This window comes from Dendrobates tinctorius, unplaced genomic scaffold (assembly GCF_039654945.1).
Source record: "Dendrobates tinctorius isolate UK_male_01 unplaced genomic scaffold, ASM3965494v1 ptg000057l, whole genome shotgun sequence".
Classification (NCBI taxonomy): domain Eukaryota; kingdom Metazoa; phylum Chordata; class Amphibia; order Anura; family Dendrobatidae; genus Dendrobates; species Dendrobates tinctorius.
The window spans coordinates 26057809-26075409 of NW_027361725.1; the positions used below are offsets into that span (position 1 = coordinate 26057809).

Below are 17601 nucleotides of genomic sequence, written 5' to 3' on the forward strand. Positions count from 1 at the left end.
AATAATCCGGGTGATGGGGACAACACCTAAATATTACATTACACTAAGATCCTCAGTATAGAACACCTGGAAGAAGAAGGCAGCAAGACCAAAGCATCCAAAATAACTTGTTAAAATTAAAATAGTAAATTATTAAGTTATTATAGTTATTAAATTTATAGGATAAAAATACAAGAAATAAAAGATTCTAGAGAGACAAAGTGTCATCCAGGCAGGTAGTAATCTTTTGGTTTAAGGACTGTATACAAGATAATAATAGTGATTCTGTATATAAATACTACAATATGCAATAATCATATGGCCATATAGTAGTTAAAACAGAAAACTATTCCTATAGATATCTATGTACAGTGCTAAGTAACAATAATGCATAGGTTAGCGCATGACGTGAGTGTAGACCATGGTTCGCAAAAGGGTAATGATGCAGAATCTCTAAGCAGAGTGACCCCAGTGAGTAAACAGTTGCACTGTGACTGCGTCTTCATCACCGTAATCACATTAGCAAAGAGCATAACGTATAAAGAGATGAGATGAGACAGTAATAAAAGTATAACGCATCATAGTGATCATAGATAGCATACTTGGCATTCATCTACTGGGATATGATGTCCCAGAGTGCTAAATGCGTTTCGCCCAGCTTCCTCAAGAGGCATGTTGACCTGACTACAATGTCTGGTGGCCAGAGAAGTAAAGATCGGGTTCTATGTGAATAATTCTTCACACTAAAGACCGTTTGTCATGTTTATACTACACAAGCATCGACGGGAAGTCACAATGGCCCTGGAGACATTGTTTCTTCACACATTGTTGCCTGAAGGAGTTGGGTCACTTATTATATACTAATCATTATAGATTGGACTCTTTAAAAAAAAATAATTTTATTTTGCACAGCAAAAAAAATAGGTAGTAACCTCAAATGTTGCTTACCACCCTATGAGGGGCTCTTATACCTTGGCACACACTTGGACTTTTACATTTTTTTTTATTAGAGTTTTAAATTAAATGTGTGTTAGAGAAATGCAAATAATGATGATGCCGATCTCACTGTGGTCAAGGGAACACTGAGACACCTTGTTGGAGTAACTTGTAGTGTGTTTCTACCATGGACCATCACACTACTCTGTATATTTAGCACAGGAGTATTAGTCAGGGGTCAAAATAGTCCTAATTTCAGGGCATGGGTAGTAATAGTCGGCTTTTAAGCAATGTAACAGCTGGCAAATAAATCTTACATACTACATGTCATATTATTTTATAACTATATGGAGGCACTAATAAATTCTGCATCGCGCCACAGATATAATCCTGTGCTTAACTCTTAGCATGTTTGTATTGGTGAGAGGGTTAACGCCAGGGTCAGTCTCTCATCTCATTCTCCTCCCTCAGGATAGAGTTATTCTCTGCTGGCCTTTTCCACTCTCACCCTGCAGCCAACACATCTGAAAATCCATATGCATAAGAGCAATTTGCATATGCTAATCCATACACGGCTCAGTGTATTTGCATAGGTGTTAGTTCCCGGCAGTGATATGGGCTAGGAGGGGGCCTATAAGAGGTGCTTGCCATGTAGTCCCTCTGAATGCTATGGCCAAAAGCATTTCGGCTCTAGATGCCCTGTTATTCACAATGTGTGATTATATTGCAGAACATCTGCTCAACTAGTTCTTATTGACAATAATTAGGCTGTTTCGGAATCGGACATTTTCTTCATATAGAGATGTTGGCATTTTCAGGTTTCGATGATGAACTTCTCGCTATGTTTGTGAAGTTCAGACATATTTTTGTAATTTTAAAATAAAGTCTGACCCTATAAAACTGTTACCAACACTAGTTAAATAAGGGTCAAAGCAGTTGAAATATACCTAGGTTGGTGGACATGCTGCTAGCATGGCCAAGGAAAACCCACAGTAATCCTTCTGGTGTTGTGATCGCGGGATCCTTGGATCTCTGCACCGCTCTCGCTCTGATCTGCACCACTCTCTCTTCTGCTCTGATAGGCTACTTTAGTGTCCAACCAGAGGATCAGTTCAGTGCTGAGATCCAAGGATACTTTTCACACCGGAGCTCTGTATCACCACAAGTAGAATTGAGCCGTGTACACCCTGGGTGCTTTCTGATGTATTCTTCTGTGCTTTAGTTCTATAACATTTTCACAATATTGGTTTGCTGTCAGTTAATGGGAATATTGAGCAGGCTGTTTGCCGAGCTAGGCAATGCTCTGTGAGCTCATCAGTGTACCAATGACATTTGTGCAGGTGCTCCTGATGTATGTTTAACATGTATGCCAGGAAAATACATGCTAAATATGGCCAGAGTGTTACAGGAGCTCGACTGACACTCTTTGGCCTCGGTTTAGTTGGTATATATTGACTAAATGAATAGAAAGTTTTGGAATAACGCAATATACTACAGCAATCCACTCAACGGTATCAATTACAAAACATTCATATTATTCTTATTGTGACCCTATGAGATGGAGAATATGTCGCAGCATATACGGTAATTGATGTGTAAAAGCCTTATGGCCCATTTACACAGGTAGATGATCGGGAACGAGCGTTGTATATGGACCATAACGCTTTATACGCATCTTATTTTTGACTTGCATTCACCGTGTGCTTTGTGACAAATTATCATACGAACATTCTTACACAATTATTGGCCCTTCTAAACAGGCCTGCAAACCCTTACGAGGGAGCTAAACATTGAGTGATGAGTTATAAACAAGATTACATATCATCATTCTCAGCAGCACATTGTCTTGTGCATACAGGTGGTGTGCTGCCGAAAACATGATATTCTATGATTCTATGCGCACATAATGATAGTTCTGTGTATGTAGAATTGTGGTTTGCATTTACCTAGTCAACGTTTAACGGCCACAATCGTGCAGAGCATGGCCTAGACTGGATGTTTCCTTCTCGGCTAGGTCTTTACACTACTTCTTGCAGTTTACCATTTTCGGGCTTGACACACTTCTATTAGAAAGTTGCGGAATGTTTTAATCATACAGTGATTTAAAGGGTTTTTTGAGACTTTCCTGTTGATGACCTATCTAAGATAAGTCAGATAGGTGGGGATCCATTTTCCAGTATCCCCTCCATGGAATTGTCCCCTTCATTGCTTAGAAGGCAATCCTCACATTTTATACTAGAGGGTACAAATGCAACAAACCATACCTATCTGTGCCAGAGAGACAGTGAAGGGCTGAAAGTTGCTGCCCTTGTAATCAGCTCATGGAGGTTCTGGAAGTTGGACCTCTATCAATTTAATATTAGGAAAGAGTGGCCTTTGTAATGAAAGTCCTGGAAAATCGAATTGAATAACTTTACATGATCTTGAATAAGGCTGACCCCAACCATTAAACAACTGCTGATCGGCAGTCGTTTAATGAGCTGCTAAGACTGGCAGAGCAGAATTCTACGCGCACAAAACAATCGTTGAAGCAATCATTCTGCGCACATAGAATATGATCTTACTGATGATTAATGCCAGCATGAATGATCCAGTTGCCCAACATGTTTATCGGGTGATTGCCCCATGTTTACACAAGCCAATCGGCAACCCAACATTCTAACAATTGCTCATTCCCAATTATCGGCTCTTCTAAATCTGCCTTTGTACGGGTTGTGATGGGAATGCGATAGGGTTATGGCGGGAACTACTGTGATGCCAGACCTACCTAGGATGTAAAATGAATTTACTTCTAGATCCATGTAATCAGTCTTTGATACAGGGTATAATTTGCTGTGTTAAAAAGAAAAATGAAGGAATTTTCAGAAAGTGTATGTGTGCAAGCTGGATGCCAGGGAAATCTTACCGTAGATCCCAAGCACCTACTGATCTAAAAATGGATGCAGTCAGTAATGGGGAGGCTGTCCTCCATGTCTCACTTTCCTCTCAATGTATTCCAGAGCCAGAAATAAGGATTATTTAGGGTTTATGCCGGATACAGGAGCAGAATACATTACAATAGTGTGCACACTGGGGATTAATATGAGAAGACTCCAGGCTGCTTTTGATGACTTTGCACTCATAATGCCAGAGAAATTCTTTGAAAGACAGAAGACATAGGGATTATGAGGGCGCTGAGGCATTACAACTTGAGCTGTAACCTGCGAACTGACACTACAAGCCCCCAATGCACTGGTGTGCGCACTTCTGGAGTAACCAGTGAAGCCAACATTGTACGGTACCCACTTACCTGTATTTCTCATATCTTTGGCCATCTGGACCTTTTTCTCGGAGAGGCTTATTTTAGCTGCGCAAAACAGGTCTAGGGTTGGTGGAACAAGAGTGAGGAATCAGTACATCATCGACCAATGTCAATGAGACAATAGAACCGTTCCTTATTCTCTGTGAAAAGCAAAAACTATGAATAACTGTCTATAATGTTTTAACAGACTGGTGCATCGTAAAAGATGTATCTAGAATTAGGTGAACCACCGCAGATCTAATGCAGATCAATGTGTTAGCAGGGACATTTCATCACTTTTGGCATGTTAAAGGGGTTGTCCGGGCTTTTCACATAATCTCAGTACATATCTGGGCTGCAGAATTATGACAGTAAGTAATTTACTTTCTGTCACTAGTTTGCACGGTTTTCTAGATATTTTGAACAGAACGTCCAGGGGGGGTGTTATGGCATTGAAATAAGAACTAGTCGTAACCTCCTACTCTACTCCAAACATGCCCTCTATAGCATCAACCCTGCCCTCCATAGCTACAGGCCCTCCCCATCCACATGAAGCAGCCCTCATCACACAGTAAGAATCCTCCCCCTCCAGCAGCCTCACTGCAGAGAGCAGAGAGCTGCTCCTCCCCCAGACACACACTGAACAGTGATCTATGGAAAGTGAAACTCTAGTGAGGAGGGAAAATCGTCCTGTATTCTGGGCCACTCCATGATTACAATGCATAACTCATTATCAGTAATTCCTTCCCTCACTGTCCCAGGCTGCTGGCAACAGTGAGAACAGACTGTGTGATAGCCAGTGATGGGGGTCTGCAGCTTCTAATCTGCACATGGGGATGGCAGTCACTGATGTAATCTGTTGTGTGACACCATCTTGTAATCCGAACGCTGCTAACTTATTCTTCTTCTGCTTCTTCTTATTATTCAGTTGATTTTCCGCAATTAATGCGGCCCGAACCACTACACGCACAGACTCCATTGAGGTGTCGTTTCGAAGCCAGCGTCCACGAGTGGTGTGCTAAGTATTTTTCGTGTCGATTGGATTTTTAGTTTTAGCGCAATTTGCGTTTGAAAAAAACATTTTCCTCAATGCATTTCAATGGGAAAATGTTGCCACAGGGAAAACATGCCCTGAGGCGATTCAAATGGCAGTTAAGCTCATTGATATGCGCAGGCACACCCAGTTACTATGCCAATGCCTACGAACGTCACATGACCTCTCCAGGACACAGTTTCTGACAGATAATATCAGCTCTTAAAGCGAAACCCACAGCACAAATGCAATTCTAGCTTCATCACATGACGCATGCCCCTGAGAGAGAATGTGTGCCAAAGTGGATTTAGAAGCTCAGTGCGCCAAACTGGCTCTTAAACGGACGACGCACCTAAGTGATTCTTAAAGGGCCGACGCGCCAAATCGAAAGCTGAGTGACCCCAGGCTCTAAATCGGAGGCTGATTGACCCTGGCCTACAAATCGTAGGCTGAGCCACCCTGGCCTCCAAATCGGACCCAGAGTGGCCCTGCCCACAAAATTGGACCCAGAATGGCCCCGCCCACCAAATTGGACCCAGAGTGGCCCCGCCCACCAAATCGGACCCTGAGGGGCCCGCCCACCAAATTGGACCCAGAGTGGCCCCACCCACCAAATCGGACCCAGAGTGGCCCCGCCCACCAAATCAGACTCAGAGTGGCCCCGCCGATCAAATCGGACCCTGAAGGGCCCCGCCCACCAAATTAGACCCAGAGTGGCCCCTCCCATCAAATCGGACCCCGAGGGGCCCCGCCCACCAAATCGGACCCCGAGGGGCCCCGCCCACCAAATCGGACCCAGAGTGGCCCCGCCCACCAAATTGGACCCTGAGGGGCCCCACCCACCAAATCGGACCCAGAGCGGCCCCGCCCACCAAATCGGACCCAGAGTGGCCCCGCCAACCAAATCTGACCCAGAGTGGCCCCGCCCACCAAATTAGACCCAGATTGGCCCCGCCCACCAAATCGGACCCTGAGGGGCCCCACCCACCAAATCGGACCCTGAGGGGCCCCGCCCACCAAATCGGACCCTGAGGGGCCCCGCCCACCAAATCAGACCCTGAGGGGCCCCGTCCACCAAATCGGACCCTGAGGGGCCCCGCCCACCAAATCAGACCCTGAGGGGCCCCGTCCACCAAATCGGACCCTGAGGGGCCCCACAGGCCAAAGTGGCCCCTGAGAGGCACCCAGTTAAAACGGATCCTGAGTTGAAAGTCTTGCAGGGGCAGCAGGCAAGTCTCTTAAAGGGGCATCCCGGGCACCATTTCAAAGCACTATCTGTACTTCCTTCAGGAGCTACACATCTAGTTTTATTCCTCCTCTCTGTTGCAGAGATATTTTTTTTATGTTTTGGGAGAATAGTATGCTAATTTATTTTTCAACAAGGGGGTGTTGACAAAGATTCTTTTCTAGGGTGTTTACTTTATCTCTTCTATGACTTTGACCAATCATAAGAAGGCAACTTCATATATGGGGGAGTAAAAAAAGCAAATGCTCCCCGAGAAGGTTACAACAGACTTTTTCACTGTGATCTGCTAATACTGATGTGTATAACCTTATCACACTGAGATCTCCTCTCTCAAGGCGCTTATTGATATTACAGGTGGTGGTAGAGGTGAAGAGCTGACCTATAATGACATTACATACAATGCTCTGGATCTGTCCATGGTGTCAGGGAATAATGCCCCTTTATATGGGATAGATCCAGAGCATTTCATGTGACTAACGCTGTTTACACAATCATTTTCATCACTGCTTCCAGCTGCAGCTCTTCTCTCCCAGCACTGTCATGTCATTACATGTGTACTGCAGCAGGAAGCAGTGGAGAAGATGATTGTGAGAGCAATGTTTGTGTCTCCCACCTGTCATTTGACTGCTGCCATCAGCGGCCCTGGTAGAATAGCGAAAGCTGCAGCCAATCAGCAGTCATCTCTATATATAAAAATGAATGTGTGTATATCACCAACCAATCACGAAGCATCTCTCATTTCACCAGAACTGGTTAAAAGAAGCTGAGCTGTGTTTGGTTGCTATGACCAACAGTTTTCCCAGTTGACAACACCTCAGCAGACACTGACATGGTGGGAGAAATATAGCATCCCTGGGAACATAAGCTCCCAGCCATTGTCTGCCCCCCTGAAAGGAGCAGAGAGCACATGACAAAAAATGAATCCCCCCTCCCGTGCCCATATACCCATCACACATCCTCCATCCCGTAGGCACATCTTCCCTCTTAAAGGGGTCATTGGTATGGAAGTGAGAGCAAATCCATCCATTGCTTTGGTTTTGACCCCAGGCCTCTCTTAAAGGGATCCCCGGTATGGAAATTAGGACAGTTCCACTCAGCTCTGTGGTTCTCTCCCCAGGGTCTCTTAAAGGGATCATTGGTATGGAATTTAGGGAAATCCACTCTGCGCTTTCGTACTGACCCCAGGCCCTTCTTAAAGGGATCTCTGGTATGGAAGTCAGGGCAAATCCATCCAGCGCTTTAATTCTGACTCCAGGCCTCTCTAAAAGGGATCCCCGGTATGGAAGTCAGGCAATTGCCTTCAAATGCTCTGGTACTGACCCCAGGCTCTCTTAAAGGGATCTCCTGTATGGAAGTTAGGGCAAATCCCTCTGATTCTGACCCCAGGGTTCTATTAAAGGGATCATTGGTATGCAAGTCAGGGCAAATCCACTCAGCGCTCTGGTTCTGATCCCAGGCTCTCTTAAAGGGATCCCCAGTATGGAAGTTAGGGCAAATCCACTCAGCGCTCTGGTTCTGACCCAAGTCCCCTCTTAAAGGGATCCTCGGTACGGAAGTGAGGGAAAATCCACTCTGCGCTTTGGTACTGACCCCAGACCTGTCTTAAAGGGATCTCCGGTATGGACGTTTGGGTAAATCACTCAGCGCTCTGATTCTCACTCCAGGCTTCTATTAAAGGGATCATTGGTATGGAAGTCAGGGCAAATCCACTTAGCGCTCTGGTTCTGATGCCAGGCCTCTCTTAAAGGGATCCCCAGTATGGAAGTTAGGACTGTTCCACTCAGCACTCTGGTTCTGACTCCAGGCTGATGGGATGATGTGGGATATTAGGGGTAGTAGATGATGTGGGATTTTAGGGGTAGTTGTCCGGTGGCTCTAGCTGATGGGATGATGTGGGATATTAGGGGTAGTAGTCCACTTGCTCTGGCTGACGGGATGATGTGGGATATCAGAGGTAGTAGTACCGTGGCTCTGGCTGACGGGATGATGTGGGATATTATGGGTAGTAGTCCGGTAGCTCTGGCTGACGGGATATTATAGTGAATGTGGCTATGCGGAATGGACGGGGCTCTACACTGAGCTTTATATGTATAGATATAATCATTATAATTTGCTATAACTAACCGTAGTTAGTTACTATGCCCGGGCAGCGCTGGGTTCTTCAGCTAGTTTGATATAAAAATGGGAGACACCGCAAGAAGATTATCAGAAATTTAATATCAGAAATTTAAATGGATATTATCCTATTACATATCATTTGTGTCTTGCTGCATTTTTTTTTTTTAAAACAAACAAACCGCTCCTACACTCGCCTTCCCCGGGTCCACGGGTGAGTCTCCAACACTACTTTCATTGTTTCGCTACCGTGCTGTTGACAAGACGTCAGTGCCTCAGCCAGTCCCGATCAGTTTTATAGTATGTGTTGTTGATAGAATTGCAGTGATGCCTAATTATTTTTTTTTTAGGTTTTACTACTTTTGCACAAGAAAATCACTTTTATTTATTCATTTTTTTTTCATTATATTCTGAGAGCCAAAAATTTTCAATTTTTGTTGTCAGAACTGTATGCGGACTTTTTTGTGTGTAACAAGCTGAATTTTTAATTGGTGCAATTTTGCGATTCAATTGTCTTTTGAATCACCTTTTTATTTAATTTTATGTGATTCAGGATGAACAAAGCTGTAAATTCTGGCTTTGTTGTTCATTTTTTTTTTTTTATGAAATTCACCATGCGGGATAAATAATTATAGATCTTTCTTTTACTGGTCATTACAAACACAATGTGTCTTTTTTTGAGTGTTTTCCGTTAGAATAAACAACTTTTTGTTATGGATTTTTTTTTTTTTAATTTAAACTTGACCATGCTTTGATCACATTGATAATACACTGCACTACTTATGTAGTTGAGTGCATTATATCAGCCGACATTGCTTTTCTGAAGCCTAATAGATTGTTCGTCTTGCCTGATCTATTAAGCCTTTATCGCGCACTCCCTCTGTCAAACTCCTTATTGGGAACTAGCGGCAGGCTTGGACTGGCCCACAGGAGAACAGGAGAATCCTCTGGTGGGCCCCTGTGCAAGAGTCAGCCACCACCCTCTTTTGTGATCAGTGCTTGGCGCAATATACTTGTATCACTATGTACAGATAAAGGCAGCATCTTATTAATTTACCTATCTGTCCAGATCACTGTTATGTAAATGTACGATTGAGAATAGTGTCACATTTGCATGTAATTGAAAAATGGGGGGATGGAGTTGGTTACTGGTGGGCCCTTGGCACCCCAGTCCAACACTGGATTGTGATTGGTCCTGGGTTGACGTTTTATTGATTTTTTTTTTTTTGCGTCCTAATAGAAAGTGGCATGTCTGTTTGAACATGAAAATCCAGAGCTGTCATGTGAAGGACAATTGTGAGGAACTGTTACCGTGACAGAGGGAGCAATCTCCCTCTGTCAAACGCCTTACATGTAGCAGGAAGCGGTTAATACAGGAATTATTGTAGAAAGGTGTGCAACTTTTTAGTATTGTATAGCTTAGTGTACAATAGATACCACTTCTTCCTGGGACAAGAATATTTAAAAGTTTCTGTTGGTTTTAAAATTTCCATTCCCAATTCCCATTCCCATAGAGTAGTTGTATTGTGCACTCTTACAGATTCATGGAATTAATAATCATTGTCCATTAAGAATACACGTATAAGAAACACTGTTTACTGATGACTTAGGCTATGTTCACACATTACGTTTTTGTTGTGTGTTTTTTGTTTTTCATGCAAATTTTAAGCTGCATTTTACAATACCAGCAAAAGCTATGGGATTTCAGAAATCTCGTGCACACACATTGTTTTCTTTTCCTGACTGATGTGGAAAACAGCTGTGTTTTTGCAAACTGCAGCATGTCACTTTTTCCAGCATTTTTGCAGGGTTTTTTTTCCCCATAGAAAGCAATTAGTCAGTGCAAAAACACAGCAAACAATCAGGTTTTGCTGCGTTTTTGGTGCAAAAACCTTAAGGAAGTTACATCGTGATTTTTTTGGGGGAGCACTAAACCTTATCAGCATGTGCAAGAGACAACAAAAACACAGCAAATACGCAGCAAAACCTGCTTTTTTGTAAGTAGCTTCTTTAGTGCTAAGAGAGCATGTTTTGCCTGAAAAAAAACGCAACGTGTGAACCTAGCCTTGGTGAGATTTAGGATACCGACTATTTACAGTATAAGGAAGAAAAGGGAGACGGGTATGTGTATATCCAATGTATTGGATGGGTTTAGAGAAAGCTATAAAGGGTCTAAATGCAAGTTATTTACCGTTGTTTGCTTTCAAAATGTGGTAGAAGAAAACACCATAAATCCTCAATTAACAATGACTTTACAAATAGTTGTATTTGAGGACTGGGGATATAACAAGGTGCATGGCTAAAGAGGGTAATAACCTGCCTGATGTGTGTAATTTGTTTTTTTCTCATGGCAGGGGAGCCTCCAGGCCTATGACCGCTTGTCCCATCCCTTGTCCTCCAGACCTCAACTTAAGGTACATAATTATAATACAAATGTTGGGAAGGGTGTAACAATTTAGTTTTCTTTCACCCATCCATACCCAATGTCATTTTGCAAACAGATGGAATACAAATAATAACTTTTATTGCAGTCATATCAAAAATTCTGTTTGTGCAATTTATTGTAATTACGGTACATTTCTGTGAAATCTTCGATGCACCTTGAACATTTTTTTTCCCTCGTCAATATTACATTATGCTATAATCTATAGTGAATAAGGCGCTGATTGCAGACTAGACTTTTTAGGGCTTAAAAGCAGTGTTAGTCCTCCAGGCCAGATGTGGGCTCCTGTAATATCTTGAAATAAGGGCTGCTACCAATTTGGCAATGATTGTTAAAGAGATCATATTTAGGGTTAACAAGACGTAGGCCTCGATTCATCAAGACCGGTGTGGCTGACGCTGGTCTTGATGAGGAGGCGTGCTGGAGTCAGAGGCGCCTGATTCATTAAGAGAAGCACGACTCCTAATCAATCCGGCTCGTCTGAAAAGTATGGTGCGCCTTGGCGCGCACAGGTACGCCATAGCTCGTCTCATCCACGCCCTCGCTTCGCTACTGTTACCTTTGGAACTGGGCAATACAAGTGTAAAAACACCAAAAGTTGCAAAAGTTTGGCTCAAATTGTTTTACCCCAGATTTCTGGTGAAACCACTTTGATGAATCGGGGCCTAAGGGTCGGCTTAGATTATTCTAACAATTCTAGTGTGTGTCTCCAGATTTGCATCCTTAATTTGCCCTATGTTATTCTTTAAGCCAGCCGTGCATATTAAAACAATTGTTCAGCTGGCAGCTCTCTCTCCCGACTCTTTCATGCACAGAAATGTTTAGCTTGGCTCATGTGATGTCACTGCCTCGATCGGCCTCGGCAGCCACTTATGTCCCCACCGAATAAAAGGTTTCCCTGTTGAAATTCAACAGGAGACGGATCCTTCTTCCCTTGGCATCTTCTGTCGGGAGAGAGTCGGTAAGCCCCTATATATGTTAGCTGGTCAGGTCATCCCTTCAAAATCGGCAAGTTCAACCAACTTTGTATCCTGAACCTTTAGACCCATGAAACTGACATAAAGCAGTATTGAACGGTTGACATTGTGAATTAACATGGATCTATTGCCAGATTTCATAATACAAACCGTAATTAAATGGATCACTTGGACCCGAGGAGGCTCTCATACTTACTCTGAAAATTAATGTCAGAATGTTCGTCTGATATTAAGTTGAGCAGCAACAGCTAGTCTCACAAAGTGTGCGTTGTAAAATCAGGAAAGCATTAAGCAGATATTCAAACTTTTTTTAAAGTAAGTACACCTGCTTCATCAGGCCTAAGAGATTTATTTAATAATGCATGCAGTTTAAATTTTGAAATTTGATGCCGGATCCATCTTTTGTTGAATTATCCATACACATCATTATTTTATTTTTACAAATCACAGACCTATTATACTCCAGGTGTTTTTTCACATGTCCTTTTGCGGTCTGATTTTAAGCAAAAGAAAATAATGGTGACATGTCCTAGATCCATCCGTGTTACGGATCACACTCACAAATCAAATTAATGGCTGCATGAAAAAAACAGGAAGAGCATGGGTGCAACACGTATTGTGAAAATCTGACACACGGACCGAAAATGGATCCAGCACACTGAAAAAGCACGGACTGTTTTTCACATAAGAAAAAAAACTGACAGGATTTAATAATCACATGGTTTCACCTAAGTGTCACGTGGACCTGTCCTGTGTGACGCGACCAGCAGGGTGGTAACTAAAACAACAGGACGCGGCACGTGAAACTGTCCTGTGTGACACGGCTCGCAGGCCGGTAACTAAAACAACAAGACAAAGGGAAGGGAAACAGTTACAATGGTGGGCCCTGCGATAGGGAAAGGGGACGTGGAGACCTCCTGCACTCCCCTGAGTCAGTGTCTCTAACGCTCCTAACGTTCCCTGTGCCTGTTCCGCACCGGGCGCCGATTAGGAACCTGTCGACCTAGCACACCCTACACCTGTCCCTTGCTAGGGAGCTGAGTGGTGCAGGCACTGGCCCCACCGCTGTACTGATACACACTAAGGAAAAACGCAAACAGGGAAACACCACTTAGCTTTACTCTGTTGCACTTGTTCCTGGCAACAGAGTCCACCACCAGCATGCAGCTCTCCTCCTGAATCGCTGCCACCAAGCTCTGTGAGAGTTACAAGGAAATCCCCTATGATTCCTTTCACACCAGGGCTCTGACTGAGCTGCCAGGACCTCTCTAGATCCTTCCTCCACCAAGGATGGTTGAAATGAACACTATCACCAACACTGATTGCAACACCTGTGGCTCTTTTATAGCAGAGCCAGCAATCACACCTGCATTATAATCATGTGCACTTAACTAAAGAAACTAGAGTGCAATGATGCTCACCACCACCGCAGGCAAACTTAGAACAAACGACACCACAGTGCAATAATCCTAATAGCCACCGGGGGCAAAAACCAACCTTAAGCACAGCTTAGGGAAAAAAATAGGTTACCTTTTGCTTTTTATATGTCCTGATCCAGCATGGATTATGACACTAAGGTTAGAAAATGTCAAGGAGCAACTTGTGAAATCTGTTCAAAACTGGAGTCGCACATAGCTCATGCAAATGCCGGTGTTACCCATCCATTTTGGTCTATGGGGGCATAACAATTTTCAATTTCATATGGAGACACAAAAAATTTTGTTTTGCAAAGTTAAATGGAGGTGCAAATGTATTCAGAGTAAATAGGTTCTTTGACGCGTGGATGAGACAAACGGTTGTATAAATTGTCCCCCGGGTGGATTTGTGTTGGATTCACGATTGTGTGGCTCACAATATGACCATGTAATATAAGAAAGATCTGACCCCACTGTGCGGCCTCCTCTTCCAGTCAAGATCAACATGAATTCTTGCATCATGGGCACACCTTTTTGTTATACAGGGTGGGCCATTTCTATGGATACACCTAAATAAAATGGGAATGGTTGGTGATATCAACTTCCTGTTTGTGGCACATTAGTATATGGGAGGGGGAAAACTTTTCAAGATGGATGGTGACCATGGTGGCCATTTTGAAGTCGACCATTATTTTTTTTCAATTGGAAGAGGGTCATGTTACACATCAAACTTATTGAGAATTTCACAAGAAAAACAATAGTTTGCTTGGTTTTAACGTAACTTTATTCTTTCATGAGTTATTTACAAGTTTATGACCACTTATAAAATGTGTTCAAAGTGCTGCCCATTGTGCTGGATTGTCAATGCAACCTTCTTCTCCCACTCTTGACACACTGATAGCAACACCGCAGAAGAAATGCTAGCACAGGCTTCCAGTATCCTTTGCTTCAGGTGCTGCACATCTCGTATCTTCACAGCATAGACAATTGCCTTCAGATGACCCCAAAGATAAGTCTCAGGGTGTCAGATCGGGAGACCTTGGTGGCCATTCAACTGGCCCACGACAAATAATCCACTTTCTAGGAAACTGTTCATGTAGGAATGCTCGGACCTGACACCCATAATTGATGGTCTGGTGTGGTATATGGGGTACAAAGATAGTGGGCACATTCTTCATCAATGGAAACCTCAATGCCACTGGATATCTAAAATTGCTACATGATGTGTTGCCCTCTTTATGCACTGAAGATGGCACGTTCGCTGAGTTTTCCAGCAAGATGGTGCACCACCACATTATGGGTGTCAGGTCCGAGCATTCCTACAAGGAGTCTGACCCCCTCAGACTAGCATTTTTTCCATTGAGTGCCATTCACTCTTTCTTGCTGCTTGCTTGCATATATGTAGATCAGCGATTTATGTTATTTCAGTGGAAAATTCAGAATATATTGTTTCAGAAAAAGTTCATGAGTTTTTAGAATTATAACAGAATATTATAATGTTTCGTATCATTTCCCTTACGTGATAGGAAAAATCTGAAGTCATTTCTGAAATCAGCATGAAAATATCTATCAGGAACACTCAAAATTGTCCAAGGGACAAAACCTTGGTAACACAGTGTCATAATTTTTCTCTGTAAGTTCCACTCTTGGTTTTGGCATGCACTGATGCAAAATACTGATGTGAGAATAGCCTTTACAAAAATTGTATGGCAAAAACTGCAGAAAAATCCTCAGTGTGCCTGCACTCTTATGGAAGTTGTCCAGTACCTGGACAACTTCTTCTTGTACCCCTCACTTATCCCAGGTAAAATAGTAAAGCCCTATACTCATCTCCTGTGTTAGCGCCGTTCCCACTCAGACTTCTTCTTCATGTTCAATTTGTCCAAAGGCGGAGACAGTGACGCCAGCTTTGATTGGACCGGCGTCATGTATCACAACACTGCACGAGGTCCCCTGGGAGAGTGAGTGCTGACACCGTGGGAACGGCACCAGCACGGGAAGTGAGTGTAGGCTGTGAGGCAGTGACCCCTCTTGCAGCTAGGGGGTGCTGTGTGTGCGCTTCAGGATGCGCCTAGAGGCATAATTATGATGGTAAATTAGGGACTGACATTATTGTAAATGGCTGGTATGTGACGAAGAGGTCCTCTGCGCTGTAAGCCCAAAATTATATGGTTATGCTGGGACTTATAGTTCCGCAATTGTTTGTTGTGTTTACTTATAAGGGGGGACTTATGGGGTTAGTCAGAGAGCTGGGTGGGAATTGACTAACCACACATGCACCGCCCATCCATGGGGGTGGTTACAACCATATAATGTGACTGAGGTCTGGTCACATGGTCAGAGTGTATGGACCTGAATGGTTCAGAATGCTAGGTCCTGAATAGCATCCGGACAGGCCACATGTGTGTGAAGAGCCTGGGGCGGACCTGTATTGAGCAAGATGCCATCCTGTTGAGGACCTTGGACTGACAAGGAGTCAGCCTGTGGAGCAGGAGCTCCCGAGAGGTAACCCCGGGTATGGAGAAAGAACTATGTGCACTGACAAAGGTCAGTTCCTGAACTGTGCGGTCACCCGGTGACTGGAGAGAGTCAGGCGTGACTAGTGAATGCATTGTAAAGCCATACGTGTTGAAATAATAGACTGTGTGTAAGCCGGTGGTGTGAAACCTGGCTTACGGTGCGGTTTATGACGTTTTAAATAAACCGTATGGCCTGTTTTGTGTGAAAAACCATGCCTGTCTACGTTAATCCGCTGTCAAGCAAGTGTTCCCCAACACACACAGTAGGCGCTATCTTACAAGGCCTTATTATTTTATTGGGCCAAACATTTTATCAAGAAGGGGTTGTCCTTGTACTTGTAGTGGATGACCCTTTTAAGTACCACTCCGATGTTTTTTTTATGCCACCGCCAGTTTAGTATTACTAATATATGGTCCTTGTGTGTAGTAAAATATCAGCCATAGTCTTCTGCCATTTCCAGCACCTCTCCAGTCCTCTTCTGCACCTTGTGTCTGTCCCGAATCACTCTTAGTCTTTGCTGGGCAGACAGTAAGTCACTTTTCATTATAAGTCTGAAAATCAGAACGAGGCTGTCATAGACTTACATAAAAGGGGATCTGTCACCCTCTTTATCCCCTATTAGCTGCTGGCATAGACATCGGGGGCTTATCTACAGCATTCTGTAATGCTGTAGATAAGCCCCCGATGTAACCTGAAAGAGAAGAAAAACACGTTAAATTATACTCACCGAGGTGGGCGGTCCCGTCCGATGGGTGTTGCGGTCTGGTCCGGCGCCTCCCTTCTTCATGCGATGACGTCCTCTTCTCCCGTCCTGAAATGGCTCCGGCGCAGGCGTATTTCTCTGCCAGGTTGAGGGCAGAGCAGAATTCTGCAGTGCGCAGGCGCCAGACCTCTCCCAACGCCTGCGCACTGCAGGACTCTGCTCTGCCCTCAACAGGGCAGAGCAGTGCGTCTGCGCCGGATCCATTACAGGACGCGAGAAGAGGACGTCATTGCATTAAGAAGGGAGGCGCCTGACAGGACGGCGACACCCATTGGACCGGACCGCCCACCTCAGTGAGTATAATATAACGTGTTTTTCTTCTCTTTCAGGTTACATCGGAGGCTTATCTACAGCATTACAGAATGCTGTAGATAAGCCCCCGATGTCTATGCCAGCAGCTGCAAGGCCAAAAAGGGTGACAGATTCCCTTTAAGAGCGATAATAACTATTAACAGTGACTTCTGGCCAGTCAGAGCTGCAACCACAAAAAGGCAGAGATGGACTGGAACCACGCCGGAAACAGTAGGAGGCAACAAATGGTGAGTATTTTACTATACACAAAGAACGTACATTACTGATACCTAACCAGTGATGAAAAAAAGCCAACAAACCCCGAAGTGGTACGTTAACATTTTTTTGTTAGGTGTTGAAATGCCCTACAGATTGGTGGAGATCCGACTCAGCCAGCACTCAGGAGCTGAGCTCTTCTGCCTCCTTACAAGTGTTTTGAGCGATTGGTGGGTATCTCAGGACCATGACTTTCACCAATCTGCAGGGTGTTTCAAGGTGTTAGAAAGTTGAAGTGTAGGTACAGTTCATGTTAAAAAACAATATTCTTTTAGAAAATTTAGGGCTAGTGAAAATGAATGCAGATCTGCCAGCTACACAGGCAGC

At 43.8% G+C, this 17601-nt stretch overlaps 1 protein-coding gene across 6 annotated transcripts in view; it reads left to right on the top strand.

The window, feature by feature from the left end:
• NPAS3 (neuronal PAS domain protein 3) overlaps nt 1–17601 on the top strand; it is a 586631-nt gene that overhangs the window by 209964 nt on the left and 359066 nt on the right. For 4 of the 6 annotated variants that reach the window (XM_073577843.1, XM_073577841.1, XM_073577845.1 and 1 more), the window contains exon 2: nt 10944–11003. The exons of the other annotated variants lie outside the window; for them this stretch is intronic. In XM_073577843.1, coding sequence (XP_073433944.1) covers nt 10944–11003 — 60 coding nt within the window. The remainder of the gene's footprint in view (nt 1–10943; nt 11004–17601) is intronic. 6 annotated transcript variants of the gene reach the window in all.